At 34.4% G+C, this 19,299-nt stretch overlaps 1 protein-coding gene across 2 annotated transcripts in view; it reads left to right on the top strand.

The window, feature by feature from the left end:
• LOC149088211 (uncharacterized) overlaps positions 1 to 19,299 on the top strand; it is an 88,130-nt gene that overhangs the window by 25,148 nt on the left and 43,683 nt on the right. For both annotated transcript variants that reach the window (XM_089245560.1, XM_089245561.1), the window contains exons 5-7: positions 3,450 to 3,547; positions 5,951 to 5,978; positions 7,424 to 8,216. In XM_089245560.1, coding sequence (XP_089101686.1) covers positions 3,450 to 3,547; positions 5,951 to 5,978; positions 7,424 to 8,216 — 919 coding nt within the window. The remainder of the gene's footprint in view (positions 1 to 3,449; positions 3,548 to 5,950; positions 5,979 to 7,423; positions 8,217 to 19,299) is intronic.

Here is a 19,299-nt window from a genome sequence, read left to right as displayed (position 1 = left end):
TCTCCAGTATTTTACTTCATATATTTAGGAGGAATTTAAAATAACAGTTGTTTTGGTAACTGCTGTGCCTCTGGTCTAAAAATATGTTTGAAAAATTGTATTTTTTCTAATGAAAAATTCCACAAAAACAAAGTTTACTTAATTTTTTTGCATGTAAATTTCAAATGCAAATGTATGAATTATTTTTATTCATATTCTGTATGTTTTTGTGAACACTTCAGTGAAAATTTCACTTGAATATGTTGAAAATTGAAAAAGTTATGATTTATTTTCTCAAACAATGCCGCTTAAAAATTGAGCCTCGGAAAAGTCATCTGCATCAGTTTTTGATAAATTTCAACATTTTTTTTCTCAAAAAGTTTTAGAGATATGCAAATAATATTTCACACGGTTAATAAGGATGGTAAATGCAACAAACAACAAAAAAAAAAAAATCATTGAAATCTGAGACTATGGGTGTCATTTTGGCATTTTGCCGGGTGATTTGAAATGGAATGACCCATGCATAAAATATCTTATTGCTCTTAAAATAGTTCATTGGATTGCAACTGAAGCGTTTAGTATAGGTACCAAGTATTTTTTGGTAAAACGGAGACAATTAAAATATTCACTAAAGAAATACTTCGTGAAATGAAAAAGAAAAACCAGGAGTTTGTGTATGTGGTACACTTAGTCCTACATGACCATCCAAGCCTTAATATGACTTGTCAAGTTTTAATTGCTTTACAAACCTGCCAATTTCAGACCAAATGCTTTCTAAGGAAGTGGTGGTCCTTCCCTTGGCCCTTTCAGGGAAATCAAGCTAATTATGAAAGAATACTGTTCATCGTAACTGGATACAGAAGGGGTGGGGCGTTCACTAAATAATTTTATTATTAAATTGGGTGAGGGGAGATGAACAATGTCCCCTATTCAAAATGCCAATATCTGCTTATGTTCCTAAGCTGATGGTGCACAGCTTTCAAGTGATTTACAATGTTTTTACTTGCTGTGGCTCATAGATCCACGTGGTTTTTATTTTTTTGCTCAGAGAAATGTGGTTTTATATTCTGTTGTCAAAATCACCTGATATCTAGGTTAAAAAATGTTTGAAGAAAGAAACGACGGAATCTGTAGCTCTAAGGCATCATTGTATAAGGGGTGATCAAATGAAAAGGTACGAAACGACACGGTGGGTACAAATGTAGACTTTATTCAAAATATACACCATAGGCCTGAGCACAACGATCCCACTGATGAACAAGCCGCAGGATTCCTTGTTCCCAGAATTCCTGTGGCCGTGACGAGACCCAGTCCTTCACAGCGTCCTTGAGTACGTCGTCCGAGTTGAAGCGCTTCCCTTTCAGGTGTTTCTTCAGTGGACCAAACACGTGGAAATCGCAGGGCGACATGTCCGGACTGTAGGGCGGATGGTCCAACGGCTCCCACTTGAACTTGGCCAGTTCCATGTGTGTGACTTTGGAGACGTGTGGACGCTCGTTATCATGGAGCAGAACCACACCCTTCGTGAGCAGCCCCGGTCTTTTGTTCTTGATGGACCTGCGTAGGCGTCGGAGTGTCTCACAGTACACATCGGAGTTAATGGTTTTTCTGTGCTTGAGGAATTCCACAAGTAGCGGACCTTGAACGTCGAAAAAGACGGTGAGCAACACCTTGCCTGCTGACGGCATGGCTTTGAACTTTTTAGTGGGAGGTGACGACGCATGCTTCCACTGCATGCTGTCCCGCTTTGTCTCTGGCTCGTAGTGATGGCACCAGGTCTCATCACCTGTGACGATCCGCTCCATGAAAGCGGGGTCTTCCTGATACCGAAACAGATGTTGCAGTGCTAGCCCCATACGCAGTTCCTTTTGCTGGTCGGTGAGCTGCTTCTGAACCCAAGCGGCACACACCTTCCGATATCGCAACCTGTCGTGAACAATTGTCCACACTGCAACGCCCCTTATGGGAGTTGCTTGCCCGGTTCGAAATATCCAGTAATAAAGTGGCAAACGACAAGTGGAAAATGATTGCAAATAAACTTTCGCATGAAATATTATTTATTCAAATTAATTATAAAGTTAGTCAATTTTAACAATAGATTAGTATAACGTGGAGCCCTCTATTTGACGTTAACAGTAAAGATACTGGCTCACCAATTGATGATCATCAACAGTCAACTTTTATATTGATCGGACATCCGATGTTGTTAGCCTTTCCCCGCAAGTATCAGAGAAGTTTTCTCAGTTGAGAGCCGGAACACCTTGATCAGCTCCAGGGGGCCTCTCGGTTGAGAACCGGACTACCTTGATCAGCAATGAAGAACTTTGACTGTGAAGATTATCTAATATTTTCGATTCCGGACCTGCCGGAAAACGGATTCAAACAATGTAAATTATTGCATTTTAACTAATCAGCTTAAGGCCAATGGATACGGTAGCAAGACGGTGAACCTGTCCTACTAGAGGGCTTCAGTTGAATAGAACAAACAAAAGATGAACGCGGAATCAGACCTGTTACAACGTACGGCCGGTATTTGAAAGAAAAACTTTCGACCGCACGTGTCTAATCAAGCCAATCGGCTTCAAGGTCACCTCATTTGCATGTGATCGCAGGCGGACATCACGATCGGCCTTGATCGTCGCCATACGATCACCGCTGCCGATGAATAGTAACAAATAAATAATATAAACAACAGATTTACGTAACGGCGACTACAGACTTTTACGCCGGGGGACCATCGGCACGTTACAACACGGTTCCATAGCTGACATCCACCTTCACCGCCAACATTCGCAATGTGACACGCCGATCACTTCGCACTAGGTCGTCCACCTTGTCGATGAGATCGCTCGTGATGACAGTGTTTGCCTGGCCTGGTCTCTGGTCATCACCCACACTCTCACGGCCTGCACGAAAACGGGCACTCCATTTTCTGACAGACTTGTCAGAGACACATTTCTCCCCGTAAACTGTCACCATCCGGCGATGAATAGCTGCCGGTTTCTCACCTTCCGCTGTCAGAAATCGGATAACACCTTGCTGCTCCTCAATCGTCGAATTTTGCAACACGAACGCCATCTTGTCCTCATACGGACTGCAGCATCATTTGGACGCCGCTTTTGATAAGAGCCTCTGCTCTCTCCTGCGCATGCGGGCGCCCGTGCATGCTCCGATCCCAGTCAGAGACTTCAATCGCATCCCGAGATGTCTCGCTACGTTCTCCCATGGCGGAATATGCAATATTTAACTGTTGCGTTTTTATGTCGTTTCGTACCTTTTCATTTGATCACCCTTTGTATGACCATATTGTGTGTGAAACCATTTAGGCATAAACCTTTCTTTTCAGTAAGCACTAATCATTAGTGAGCTATTTTTAGATATTTGAGGTTCTTTTATTTCTTTTTCAAAATTTAAAACCATCATTATGTACTTTGTGTAGTTTCAAGCTTTTTTGCATCATTTTATAGGTTGGATGAGAGAAGTTGTTCACAGGGCGACTATTAGCAAGACCAAAAATGTAAAGGCTATAGATGTTTATTATTTCACACCTGAAGGCAGCAAATTAGTAAGTATCACTTTTGATAAGGTACCTATAGTTTCTGATCAATGAATATTCTGATTTACGTTAATTTTAAACCACATTTTCCAATTTTATAAGTTTTCATTGTCTCCAGATAATTCCTGTAAAATTTTCAACTTTGTTGTTTCAGCAAATTTTTAATATCAAATCATACATATGCCACAGTGTGTTTTGCATTGTTCTGCAAAGAGCCCTGGGATGACAGTTTTCTTTAGTAAAAATTCCAATAATGTTTTTTCCCAATTACCTTTTCTTTCTTCTGAAAATTCTTCCTAAGGTTATTCTGTATTTATGTCTCATGTAGGAGGTGAATTTTTTTTACTTTAGGAAATTTCGGTGGGTTTATCCCCAATCACAACATCTTCAGGTTTTCACCAGTATTATCCGAAAATATAATTTGGAAAAGAAATTTCACCCTCCCCCCCCCCCAATTTTTAAGGAATATTTTTGTAAAAAAATGAGTATTTTTTTATCAGTGCGAAATTACTATATTAAAAAAAATGTCTGAAATATGCATTATATTTGCACCCCAAAATATTTGGAGGAGTAAAACTGAATTTTGATGCGTGCATCATGAATTTAGATGCATGTAGGCGATCGCTGGTTTCCACCAATCAACCTTTCCTTTCATATTTTTGTTGATATCTGTCAGATCACCTTGTCACTTGAATTCCCTTCATCTAAAAAAAAAAAAAGATAAAAAGACTGAAATGGGAGGGATCTTTTTCTTTTAACCAAAAAGAATTCTTTAGTGTTAGAAGGGGGGTGCCAAAAAGACTAATATACATTCAGGGCTCTCACTCACCCTACTTTTCCTACCAAATCCTATCTACAAAATTAGTGTAATTAGTTTTAATTGAGCAGGAAATCATCGATATATTGCCAAAGGTACAATGTTATAGATTGCAACTAATGATTCTGCCAAAGCAGAAATTGCATCGTTTTCATGGTTATTTTTGGGGGTATGTGGATCATTTGGTTTATTAAGTTTTCATTTGCTCAGTTTGAGGGTTCAACAAGTAGAGTAGTCATTAAAAACTTCTGTTTAGGTGGAAAAAATAATTTTGTATTTACTTTTCATGGTCTTGGACAGTAATTAGCAATCATTAAAAATTATGGTGCACATTTTATGTATAGGTGAAACAACAGTTTGCATTACAAAGCAGTTGGATACATAGGCCTATTCTAGCTTTTGTGACTCTGACGATACCCAATAACATTCAATTGTCTTCTGTATTTTAGATGTGCAGAGGCATAAACAATATTTACAATGCTCAGCAAAGAGCTAGAAATTAAAGTGCTTCATTTGTCGAAAACAATTACACTCGCATTAAGCGCTGAATTTCAAACAAATGCTTTTAAAACAGGGATGGGCAATGCAGTGAAACCATCTGACCCACCTTGACTTATTTATATTGAACCTGGTAATTTACACATTTTGCATTGTGTTTTTGGAAGTGGTCTAGAAAGAGCATCATTCTTGAAAAACTTTAATGTCTTCATAATTTTCTGTTTTGCTATGTGCATTGTCAAAGAGAGTTGCGGACTGGACTGCGGAAGACTAAACAAAAAAGAATGTAATATATATTGTGAGGAGAGACAAAAAAGAATTATCTGTGATTGCTAGTGCACTGTTTTGGCCAAAAATTGTTTTTGTGACTAAGTCATTTCTGTCATTTTGCTGTGGCTCAAGTCAATTTTATAGGATACTGGAATAGCGCTATTTAAAAAAGTTTAATAAAGTTTTTTAGGATTTTTTTAATACTACGATTATGTTGTCTTGGGGGGGGGGGGGTACCCTTGCCTCATCCTACCTTTTAGTCTTACTTTTTCTAATTTTTTGAGTGGAAGCCCCACTCAAAACACATTTTTTAGATCATTCCAGAAATGAGTTAATTCATCCATGTCAAGGAACAGGATTGTTTGTAATTTAATTTATTTCAAATCCATCTTTTGTGATTACAAACTCTTATTTTTTTAATGTTACAAACTTCTGGTTTTTTTTTTTTTTTTTTTTTTTTTTGAGAGGACATGCATATATCTTATGATTCCTTTCTATGTACGGGTAGTAACCATTAATTTAAATTTTTTCATCTTAGTGAGGCAACTAATATGTAACACAAAATCCACACTTTTTAAACACAGAAGCTGCAACTTTAATAATACTCTACATCAATGTGATTATTATTATAGGTATTGATAATTTATAATTTAGTAGCAATGGAAATCAAATTGAATATGAAAGTCAGAGATAGCAAAGACCCTGTTCTCATAGCAGATTCTTTGTCTATCTTAATAAGATCATTCAACTTCAGTAGGATTTCTCTCACTATGAAATTCAAGTGTTGTAAGTATGTATGAATAATTTTTTTCTCTTTCCAATCATAGCGCTCCATGCCAGATATTGCCAAATATTGTAAGTACTTGTTTTATTCTGTTAGTTTCTTTATTATTTCTTAAGTTTATCGATTTTTTTTATCATTTAGTGTAATGTTTCCAGGGATTTAAAATAAAAAAATAAAGTAAATAAAGCACCTGTCAAATTTCTTAAGAACCAAGCATATTTTCTTTTGAGGAAAACAGTCTTAAGTACCGTATATACTCGTGTATAAGCCTACTCGTATATAAGCCGACCCCCCCCCCCCCACTTCAGGACCACCAAAATTGCAATAAATTGAAAACCCGTGTATAAGCTGACCCCAAAAAATCCATGCATTTCAGAGAAAAAAAATTCTTATATTTTCATGCAAAATGAATAGTTTACAAAAATTTACAATAGAAAACGATTCAAAATTTTTAATTCGTTTCTTCTGAGTCTCCAAGCTCATTGTAATCCATCGTAGGGAGTGTGGCATCTTTGTTTTCATCTTCATCTGGGCTGCCATCGCCATTGTCACCTTCAAATAGGATATCATCTTCAGTTCCGTCCATCGCATTGCTGATGCAACACTTTTTAAAGGATCGGTGGAAACAGAATTCCACACCTCATGTACCCATTGGCACACTAGGACAATGTCAGGTTTCTTCAAGGCACCACTTTTTGTAGTTTTTTTATCATCTGAACTCATCCGTTCGGATCCACAAATTCCTCAAATGGTCTTTGAAAGACTTGTTGATGCTCACATAAGCCTTTACAATCGACATTAGCCCACCTGGTATCAAAGCCAATGATGTTTTCGATTTCTTTGCCTCGTTTGTGACATTATCGGGGTTTTAAACATATCCCATACCAATAATGCCGGTTTCTCGAACCCTACTACAAAAATGACTACTGATTGTGGGGTCGAAATTTTCTCATCGAAAACTGACCTGAGTATAAGCCGACCCCCCCCCCCCACTTGAGGAACGAATTTTTCTACAAAAAAACTCGGCTTATACACGTGTATATACGGTAGCTGGTTTTACAACATTTGTAATTGGTGACCTTTTCTGTGTTAGTAGAGTTGCTAATATAGATTTTGAAAATTTTGTTCGTCCCCAATTTAGTAACTGCACGTGGAAAATTTCATCGGCAAATATCAATTTTTTAGTTACCTTAAATCCTGGAATTTGTCGAGTGCTGTTATTTCATCTGAAATATCCAGCCCCATTGCTTGGATGATTTCACGTGGATTGACACTCACGTGCCCATTTTAATATATTGTTTAACATGTTGTCACTGGCTCTAAATCACTTGTATCATATTCTACAATTTTTTTCATTATTATGCATATTACTTGCATTAAAAATTGTGATTTCTTAATAGGTTTCTTATTAAAATGTGATAAAAAAATAGAAAAGTGCTAGACTCCTATAATTTTTCATCCTTGAATCAACTTATTTGAATTGCTACTCTGATATTCGTTTAAATATTTGTTATAGTGTCTGAACACAGAGAATGTGGACTGAGTTTGGAAAACTTCACATTTGCAAAGGAGAGAATCTATAGAGACCCGTTTGAAAAAGAAAGAGGAGCTCGTCCCAGGATAGGGGATTCTACTGACAGCTCTCCAGCTCAAACACCACAAAGTTCTGTGAGTGATGAAACCCCCCCATCAATGAAAAAAGCCCCACGAAAGTCATTACCGGTATCTTTGAAAATTAAAGTGTCACCAACATCAAAGACAGTGGGTCATAAGAATATTCTTGATAGCAGTTCGTCTCAAAAATCGACCAGAAAATTGAAGCGAAATTATAAGGAACTGGATGAAGGAGAAGGATTAGAAGAGTCTTTTGCAGATTCTTCTGGTGACAGATTGAGTATTACCAGTGCTACTAATTTGAAAGATAGTACAGAAAAAGTATCAAACAAATCTCTGGAAAAACCATGTACGCCAGATATTTCAACAGGTTTACCAGCTGATGCAACTGAGACATTGACTGATATGTCGAAAACTCAATCTCATCCAACTAAGACATCAAATGATTTAAAATCAAATCAGCTGCCAAAATCTGTCGGGACAGATTCACACCAACAAACTCCAGTGTCAAGTAAGTCTGGAAGAATCAGAAAAATACCTTCTAAGTTAACATCATCAAAAGAACTTGTGTCGGAAGAAAAAAATCCATTCAAAAAGAAAAATAATCAAGATGTTAAATGTCCTCCAAGAAAACGACCAAAGATCAAAATAACCCATAAAAAGACAGTGGTGGGCATGAAAAGCTCAGTAGATCCGTAAGTATGACAAAGTTTTGTTTGAATCATCTTTTGTTGAAATTTGAATGAAGTATATATAAAAGGGTTTCAAGTTAAAAAAATCAAAGGGCCAGCTTATATTGTATTTCAGGCTGTATTCAACAATATTCTATGCATATGCAGGTGATATTCTGCAAACTCAAACAGTATAGTAAAGTCGTCTTTGTTTGTGTAAGCAGTCATGAAATCATTTAAATTTTTAAATTTCTAACCATAGGTATAATTCAAATTCAATTATATAACAGGCTGCAGTCTGAATATGAAGCTTCTGAGGGTTATATCCGGCCTGCTGGCCCAAAGTTTGCAACTTTTCCAGTATTTTGAGTGAAAAATAAATCTGAATATTGTCTCTATTCATGCAAAATATTGCGTGTCAGAATTTTAACATTTTGTAATGCCCAAAGCATCTTCACGTGTGTTTTTTGTGTTCTGTAAAAATTTCATATTCATCTTTTTATTGGTTAGAAACATCACATTTTTACAGAACATGAAAACACATCTAATTATGTTTTCTTACGTGGTATTAAAATGTTTTTAAATTTTGACTTATAACATTTTGCATGAACAGCGATGGTGTGTAGACAGCTTCTTGGAAATAATGTATCTCAAAATTAAATTTTGGTATGGTAAATGGCAAAATTAACAATTGCACAGCTGTATAAATACATTCATCTTAGACAAAAATTGGGGGGAAAAAATATTACTATTGAAACACTAGTTTTTCTTTTTCTTGTGATTATATCAGCCCATCTTATTCATGATGTGTGGTTGAGAACCATTGCAATATATGAACAGCATATTTGCTCAAATAATTTAGGGGAACAGGGAATGAGAGGCAGATTATGTGCTCAACGCATCTCTCAAAGGAATAACAGCATTTAATTTGTAGTATAAATGGGTTTTCCTGTGCATGAAAGAGGAAGGGAACATAAACATATGCTCCCTTCTGTATTTATATGCTGTGATGAAGATAGTAGAGCCCCAAAGGATAATATGCTGAAATCTGTGACGTATGTCGCAGAACCAGCTGAAAGAATTTTAAGAAAAGTGTAAAAAACGCTTATGGGAGTTTTCACCACAGGACATTTCTAGTCAGCCATGAGCTTGCTCCAGAACAATGCAAAACATTCTGCTGTGGGGTATTAGAGATTGATATAAGTAATGTAATTTATACTTCTCAGAAATTGGATTCTAATTTTATGCTGTTATTTGAATGAATACAATCACAAAAGGAAGAAAAACCACTGAAGAATGTAACCTGCCGTTACTTTTGATGTTTGAATTAGGTGTATGCTTTCATAAATATTTATGTAGTATGTAAAAATTTTTAATGAGCGTGTATCAACATTGCCATACAATATGCCCCAGATGTATCCCTAGATTTCAATAAACCAATGTTTCAGCAGCTCACTACCTTTGGTTAAGGCAACAATGGAAAAAGAAATGTCAATGATTTAAAATTTTTTAGTACTTTTTAAAAAATTGTTCCATTCAAAGAGCAAATATTATGAGGAATGATTAAAATTACAGTAATTTCTTGCGTATTATCAAGGATTATCTTGATGGCATATAATTCGCACTTGCAAATTTTGTTATTCTGAGAATAGTCCTTAAATCATCTGCATCTGAATATTTGAAGGATGAAATTTCTGTGACTGCAGTGGCATTTCATCTGCGAGTGAACAAAATATCGCAATATGAACACTTCGTTTCATTAACATGACGTGTAAAATGAAAATGCTATCAATTTAAATTCTATCGTATTTGTAGAACTATGAGTGCACAAAGGTAAGATCTCCGCTAGATCATAGGATTAGCACTCTGGTAAGGGATCTATTTCACCACTTACAAAATCTTCATGAATAAAAAAAGTTGGTCGCACATATATATTTTTTAGAAAAAAAGTTGATTCTTTTTTAGTCTCATCTGTATGCCATTAGATATCTTTGAAAAAATATATTTGTGGATTAATTAAAAAAAATATTCATTTTTATTCCAACCTCAAGGGTAAAAAAGCTGCTGATAATAAATATGCAGTGGCCCATGGTCCACACTAAGAAATCAATGTTTCTTTAATGTATGATTTGCAGACTATAGGCAGGAAATTATGGTACTCTTACAACAGCAGAAGCCTCATAGAGAAAGAGAACCTTTACACAATGTTTTCAATGAATTGAAAAAAATGGAAACTTTTCAATTACAATATTTCTTTCACATGAAGTCTAAAATTTCTATTTGTTGATTATTTTTTTGGATCGACACCTTTTTTAAAAATCTTTTCTTTTCAAATAGTGTACGATTAAGAAGATAGATATACTACACAATATAGTGCTGCAATTCTCTTTGATATTCTATAAAAAATTTGAAAAAATTCATATTGTTTTAGATTCTGCTAGAATTATAAAACTGTTGTTGAAAACACTTATGTTGTATGAAAAGTTCTATGCACAGTAGAGCCTCCATATTTTGACCTAAGTGCAGAGTAGGGTCAATTCTTATGTATGTGATAGCCAAAGTAAATATCGTGAGGTATAAAATTCCGAGGGAAAAATCTTCAAGACACAAATAATGGATGCATGATTATTTGAGAGTGGCCCTTTGTTTTGTTAATATTAATAGGCGTTACATTGCAGTTTCAGGTATACATACAATAAAACTTTCTAGAGGCAAATTTATGGTTTTGCTGCCTGTAGACTATAAAACATTTTTGCTGTCCTCCCCCCTTCTTTTTAAATTTTTTTAAACTACTCATTCCCCAAATTTACCACTTATCTGAACTTGGTGCTTTGCAATTTTTTCAGCCTGCTTATTTCTGTGGTGAATGTGTCTCTGAAACTTGGGGAGTGAAGTTGAACTCATTTTGGATAAGAAAAACTGAATGCGAGTGAATATCTGTATAGCTGTGTGTGTAAAAGAGATGAAATAAGGTTTTTTGAAAATGTGTGTGATAAATACCTTTGTTAAATGATTATATCAAAGTAGTTGAATTAGGGTTTAAAACTTCACAATCATAATAGTTTTTATATAAATATTGGCCTATGCTATGGGCAGTGTCTGAAGTCTAGGCACTCCACTTATTCGCCTTATGGCAAATAAGTGGAGTGGCTCTCAAAGTGGTTCTCAGAGCATGTATTGTGGCTCTTATTGGGTGCTGCCAACCTCGGTCAGTGGTGTTGTGAAGAGTTGGCGTATTGATGTGGCCCTTTCAGCACTTTGAAATGATTCTTTTCTTGACTTTTCTGGGGAAGCCCCAGATTAATGATGGCAAGGCATCAGCCTTGCAGATAAGTCTTGGGCAGATAAAATTTGAGAACCACTGCCATAAGGCATACATAATTCATTGCCTTTCAAGCCTTATAGTACGTTTCAGTGAATTATGAATCAAAATTTTTTTCTCTTTGTAGTACCTAGAGATTCATTTGAGGTTTCTTAAGGAATATATTAACATGGGTATTTGCCTTTGGTTTTTTAAGTATCTTGAGATTGTAGTTGAATTATAAAAATGGTATGAAAGCACCATAATTTCTTGCATATAATCTGCACGTATATATGAATCGCTGAATGTAAAAAAGGGAGGTCGCGTCTCATATTTTGAGTTGTCAGGAGAGAGAGAAAAAGCTTTTTCTCCAATAGTTTTTATTAAATTATTTAATTGTAGTGTCTGTGGAATACATCTAATGAAGCATTAATGAATACATTTAATTTTATACCATAAAACAACGTTGGTGTGTCTATTACCCAAATCTATAAAAATTTAAAAAAAAAAGGAAGCACTACCCTTTTTTACATTTAGCGATTCCATATGTTTTTAATCATGAAAACTGCTTAGAGGAAAAATGTTATCCTAGAAACTACAAGGGCATATAATCTGCATACACACATCTGGGTTTTGGCCAGGTCTCTTTTAGGAATAAAGTTAATTCTTCCATTTGCATCTATCTGTATGCAATCTGTTTATCTGTAAAAAAAATTATATTTTGGTGAATTATATTTTTCAAATTTTTTTTTATGTATTCTAAATCTCAGGATAAAAAAAAGCTGCAGGTTGTGCGGAGCTGACCAATCAGCTCAGAGCAATTTAGATGTTTTTCAACATATAATCTGCATCTTATAGACAGAAATTTACAGTAAATTGTGAGGGTTTTGAAATTTCTGAATTCTTTTTGGTTCTGTAGGTGAATGGCATACCCTCCCTTTTTACACCATTAGTTTTGGTATTGTGGTTAGCATATTGATGTATGTTGTTTCAGTGATTACACATCTGAAACAGTATAGTTGATGTTAGGTGAACATGTTACTTGATGTTTTTTATTTGTTATTCATGCTTAATGAATATTGAAAGCATATTTTTCTAATTTTTTAATGGGGGAAACAATTTATAAATGCAAGGATTCCCAAACGTTTATGTTCACAGCACCATTATTTCAAATATTTGCCACACCAACTTATTTTTCAACTTGGAGGTATTTCAACATCTAAAATTGCAATGAAACACTAATTGTGAGTGGAAGCCACAGCTTTTTTATCGTGCTGAATATAATTTTATTCCTGAAATATATCTCGTCGCACTAGCATCATGCCAGTTTGAGGTACCATGACATACTATTTGGAAAAATCACTTATAATTTTCTTCGCATATCAAGAAATTCTTACTGAATGTAGTGCTTTAAATTGTAAAAGTACAAGAGTAAATCCACTTCATTGAATTGGCTTCATATTCTCATTAAAAAAAGTTAATTTTTTTACAGGGGGCTTTTTTTTAACAAAAGTAGGAAAATGTTTTATGATTTACCCATTTTCTTAGTACAATAAAATCCCATAAATTGACGTCTTGACATTTGTTACTCATGTTCTTTATCTATGGAATAACGAAAATTCTATTTTATCGTATAATCCTTTTTCTTGCTTTAATGTGCTTACAACTTGCTACATTCAAGCACAAGAAAATAGTGAACCAAATTTTTGAGAGTGCAAAAGTTAAGAATTTATACTTCAGTTTAAATTTAAATTATTGGAATGAATCGTTTGTAAACGAAGGTACATCTCAAAAGGGATGAAATAAATTTCACAGATATACTGAGCTTGTTTTGGGGTTTCAATAAGAGACAAAATAAAAAAAAAAAATTAGGCGTATATCATGTACATATGCATATTAATGAAAATCATTGAGTTCTGGAGATTTTTTTTTCCTACTTAGACCCATTTGTTAAGATGCAGTGTGACTACAAAAGTGGCATTCATATCTCAAACTCAGGAAAAATTGTGTCTTGCTAGAGATTTCACTCTTGTATCATTCCACAAAATTAATGTGCCTTTAATAAAATATATAAAGTAAAATCCCCAATTAATATAAAAATAAACGTGCACTGTATCTTTGAAAAGGATCATAATTAGTGTGAGGCAGATGGTTATGGAATGAATCATTCCAGTTTCCATTATTTCTTATGGAAAGTTTGATCTGATAAAATGTGTGTTGTGGATTATGAGCATGTGTTCTTGGAATGAATTTGTCGGTAAACTGAAGTTAAACTATATTTCCACTATTTGAAGAGAACAAGTTTTTTTGCACTCAATTTTTTAAATGACATTATTTACTTGAGAGAGTTCTGGTAGTTCTCAGACTATTTTACAGAGTTCTGGGTGGAGGGAAGTAATCATGGGGAAATTATTACGCGAAATCCGATATTTGCGGATGTGAAAGTAAAAGCCAAAAATGTTATACAGTTCGTTAATGGAGGCTCTATTGTGTAGAGTTCAGTTCACCTTGAGATTGTGTAAAAGTTCAACATTTGGTAAGTAATTTGATTATATATATTTTTTTACTTTCGATTTTTTTGAATGTGAGATGTTTCTGTAATTAATTTTAAATGTCAAAAGTTGTTAAAAATTTCAATTTTAAAATATATGTTATTACAGCTGTATCTCAAAGTACAACAGTACATTCCTTATGTTGTTCTGAGTGACAGCAGTTTCCATACACCTAAAATATTAATATATATGCTATAGAGTGAATTTCTAGTTTGTATAAGTACTTAACACATGCATTTTAAAATACTTGTCTATTTTTGGTGATGAAAACTTGTATCTTGTCTAAATGAATCTATCTATTATAACAAGGGTTGGAACATTCTATTGTTTTGGATTTTAATACTGTGGAAATATAATTCGTATATATTTATCTTAGTTCAGGGCATGACGAATCGCAAAACATTCAGGCACCAGAACAATTTTTTAGAAGCCAAGAAATTTTTTTCCCCAAAAAGGTTCCTCCAAATAAGGTTTCTTTCAAGTTTTCCAGGACATACTGTATAGTCACCCTCTTGTAGATATACTGATTTAAACTGATTTTGATATACTGATTGTTCACTGACACCAATTTAGCAACCACTGATATAAAATTTTCGGTGCCACTACCAATTTTTTAGTTGCCATGGCAACCTGGCACTTATCGAACTCTTAATCCCAAAATCTATAAATGTCTTATCTCTCGAACTGAAAATTAATTTTTTATAAATTTTTAAAACATCTTGTATGAAAAAAATATATTTCTGAAAATTTTTTGCTGGCATGTCAATTTTTTTTTAATTTGTGATTGAGACGTATCCTTACAAAGGTAGACTGACCTTCAGGTATGGAAAAACCTCAGAGGTTCAAACACATCATCACAGTAATTAGACCCCTACTGCGCATATGTATGTGGAAGGGTTCATATGTTTTCCTGACCTGAATCTCATGAAGGGATTCTTACAGGAAAACATTTGTTAAAAAATTAGGAACTGGGGGAAAGAGGTAGATTGAACTTTGATTTGTTTTTATATTTTTAATTCCTCACTTCAGTGATAGATTTTTTGTTTTTAATCAATGTAAAATAACGTAGGAATGATAAGAATAATAAAGTGGAGAAGCTGAAATTCAGATGTCAATTTAAAACAGGACATGACTTTAAAGTGATATCAGATAACAAATTTTTTGTGTTTCGACAACCTTTTGCATAAGTTTTCAATTTTTTTATTTACTTTAAACCAGGGGTCTTCACACATAGCCAATCCAATGCTTGTTTCTCGCATGGGCAAATGGGGCACCACAATTGTTTTAATTTTCAGAGGGAAGCACAGGCTCTACATTTCTCTCTCCTCAAAGAACACTATATAATCGCTCTTAAAAAGTCATGTTTGCGGTCAACAGAAGATTTTTTCCTATTTTTCTACACTCCGGTTTGGTGATTATCCCAAACATATAATGCATCTTTCTCCTATTAACGTAAACAACCAGTGTTTGCCAATACGCATCAAAATTTAATTTTACCTCAAGTTTTGTTGAGAAGTGAAAATACTCCTCCAAATCTTAACATATCACTCGATAAGTCTCCGGTCTAACTAAGAAAAACAATTTGTTTTTTAGAAATTCGACTTTATTCATCAACATACTCTTCTTCAAGAGAACATTCATTCCAACACTCCTCTAACTTTTCTATGCCTTTTTTTTATAGAACGATTTGTCTTTGGTCTCAAAATAGGCCTCAGTTTCGGCAATCACTTTTTCATTTGAGCTAAATTTCTTTCCCTGGAGCATCTTTTTGATGTCTGCAAAAAGCCAGTTGTCGCTGGGAGCCGGATCTGAAGAGTACGGTGGGTGAGGAAGCAATTCGAAGCGTAATTCATTCAATTTAACCATCGTTTTCATCGACTTGTGATAATAGGCATTGTCTTGGTGGAACAGCACTTTTTTCTTTTGCATGTGAGGTTGTTTTTTCTTGATTTCTACATTCAATCGATCCAATAATGCCATGTAATATTTGCTATTGATAGTTTTACCTTTTTCAAGATAGTCTGAACAAAATACCATGCACGTCCCAAAATACGGATGCCATAACCTTGCCAGCTGACTTTTGAGTTTTTGGTTGCTTTTGGCGGCTTTCACTGGCTGCTGTCCACTCAGCTGACGATCTTTTTGCTTCAGGTGTGTAGCAATGGATCCATGTTTATCCATTGTCACATACCGACGAAAGAAATCCTTTTTATCTCGCTTGAACAGCTCCAAACAGTGCTCTGAATCGTTGAAGCGTTGTTTTTAGTCCGGTGTGAGCAAACGCGGCACCCATTTCGAAAGCAGCTTGCACATGCACAAATTTTCGTGTAAAATTGTAAGAGCACTACCTTCTGATATCTTTAAGGTGTCAGCTATCTCGTGCAACTTCACTTTACGGTCTTTCAAAATTATTTTGTGCACTTTTTTTATGTTTTCCAGAACAACTGCCGATTTTGGGCGACCAGAGCGTTCAGCATCATCAGTGTTTGTACGACCGCGTTTAAATTCAGCATACCAGTCAATAATAGTTGATTTCCCTGGTGCCGATTCTCCATAATGCTTATCAAGCCACTGTTTGGCTTCAACAGTATTTTTCCCCATCCAAAAACAATGTTTAATCAACACACAAAATTCTTTTTTATCCATTGTTTTGAAAATTACAAAACTGGGGTCACTAAAACCCCTCTTGTAACCTGTAAACTAATTGTCAGTATATCATGAAATTTTGACACGTGTCGTTTGAAGGTTGGTACTACCCAGAAATCATATAGGTCTGTCAACAGTGCTGCCATCTATGTGTCAGACCGGAGACTTATCGAGTGATGTGTTAGATGATATTTTAATAGAGTTATTTCTTTTTTTTTTATAAAAAAAATACCCCTCTATTTACAAAATAATTCCTCAAAATTTTGGAGAGGAGTGAAATTACTTTTCAAACTTATTTTTCCGGATAGCACTGCACATAACAAAGAAAACATATAAGCGGTTGGAGGAGGTGGTTTGGAAAGAGAAATCTACTGCACTTGTCTTGCTTTCCACTTCTATCTTTAACACCCAAACAGAGAAACTAATTTTTCAGATTTATCACAGATACTTCAAATATAAATTGCCCAATTTTGTTGCCAAAAGCCTGTATACGATGGGGTTAATACCCCACTCATATACCTCTATACTCATTTTTCCAATACATTTTCTAATTATGTTTCTGTGATAAATGGTGTGAAATTAAATGGTGTATAAGGACTCTTTAACCAAGATACAATGTAAAAATTCTAATACATCCTTTAACTTTTAAACCAGTCATACAAACCTATATATAGGGTGCAAAATATAGCAATGCATCTACTATACAGATATTTGTATGATCATAGAAATATATTATAACATAAAACGAGCAGAAGCATAGCATATTTTTTTTTTCTTCCTCCTTATCTAGATTAGGTCTGACACCATTTTTAAATTTAAAAAAATTATCTTATTAAAAGGGGGGAGGGGGCTAGGTGCATGTGCCATTTCAAATGCAAAGTTTTTAATTTGTTAGGTGAATACATCATAATTACATAATTAAATGTTAAAACTATTTATTAACCCTTCCAATAATTTTTTTCTCACTGCTTATTTCAATGAACTGCTTTTTTTCCCCCATGCAAAGATTCACCAAAAGTAGAAACTGTTCTCTGGAGAAAACGGAAAAAGATTATTCTAGTTAGATTATTATTTTTTGTGTGTCCAAGTACAAAGATTACTCGTGCAAGCAAGTTTTAGTGATTCAATAACAATAGATGTATATGAAGATTGGAGGGTGTGAGTGAATAATCATCATGAAGTACAATTTTCAATCGAACATTGAATTGTTCTCATTTGTTTCTTATCATATAACAAGCCTTTTTTTTTCAATGAGAGATTTTAAAACTTCCCACATTAGGGATGAGCACCCTCAGTATTTTCTTGCCATGTGTCTAAGCACACCAGAATTTATTCAAGAGTCAAATTTTTACATGAGGCTCAAGCTGAACACCAGTGCCCATGGTTTTAAAACACTTTTGATGCTTCTAAACTCGATTCCCACCACTTAAACTGAGCTTTCAGAGTCTGGCACCATGCATAAATCAGACACGTCAGAATGAAAAATGTATCATAAAAAATACAAAATGCAAAATCTCAATATTCAAGAGCAATATCTCTTTAGAAAAGAACTGCATATGATATAATGGGCAAAATAACTATATAACATCAAATGATGATTATCATAGGTGTGAACTTGTATCTGGTTCGTGAGCTCAAACCAACTCAATATTTGTCACCATCTCGATAATACTTATGAAAATATTGGATGAGCCCCCCCCCCAATATTTCAATTACTTTATTTACATTATTACACGTTTTTGCATATTCTACTTGATATTATTTCTAATTTGATATAACTCACTCTAGTCGGTTTCAAATTCTCTCTATGAAATTATTCTGATGTACAACCTCTCGAGCACAGATGAGCAGAGGAAAAAAGAAAAAGATATTTTTAATCTACGTACACAAAAAATTTCTTAAGTTAACTTACGTTGATCTCAAACGACACATACAGTTGACAAGCAAAACGATGGTGTTTTGTATTTTTTCATAGAACTTCTGGTATAATATGTTAAAAACATTCAATGAGTTAAACATATATAATTATAAGTAATGTTTAATAAGTTTTTTGTCTTGTATAGTGCCCATCTTACAAGGAAACGGTTCCAAAGTGTCATCCTAAAAAAATTACCGAAAAAAATTTGACTACATTCTTCTCATTCAGAAAAAAAACGCAGAATGCAATTATTAAAGTCGTAAAAAAATATTAAAATCGTTGGCTACTAACCACCTCTTGATGACATTTATAAGAAATTTTATTTTAACTTTTTTTTCTCCAACTTCTCTGTTCTAGAAACTAGTTATTCCTCTTTTCTCTGTGTTGTACTTGATCATGTGTTTGAATGACAGCACTGAACACTCTAGGGTTGCAGGATTTTCAAATTCATTCATGGCCTCTATTCATTTGAGTTTTATTCAAATTAAGAAAAAGCAATTAAGGACTAGTTGATATTAAGTTACTGAGTCTGGATATTACTGTACTGTTACATATTATGCATAGCCATAGCTCTTTCCATTCATGAATTATTTTAGTTCAGAAAGAGTTTTCTATACAATATGTATAACTATATGTGCATGTACCATTACAATTATGAATATAGCACCGAGATTGCAGCGGGTTTTGGGT

This window comes from Pholcus phalangioides, unplaced genomic scaffold (genome assembly GCF_987345545.1).
Source record: "Pholcus phalangioides strain wild (caught in Gottingen) unplaced genomic scaffold, Ppha-v1.0 ptg000003l_1, whole genome shotgun sequence".
Taxonomy (NCBI): Eukaryota; Metazoa; Arthropoda; class Arachnida; order Araneae; family Pholcidae; genus Pholcus; species Pholcus phalangioides.
Note: the sequence above shows the minus strand (reverse complement) of the source record. Positions and strands in the feature narration are given on the sequence as shown.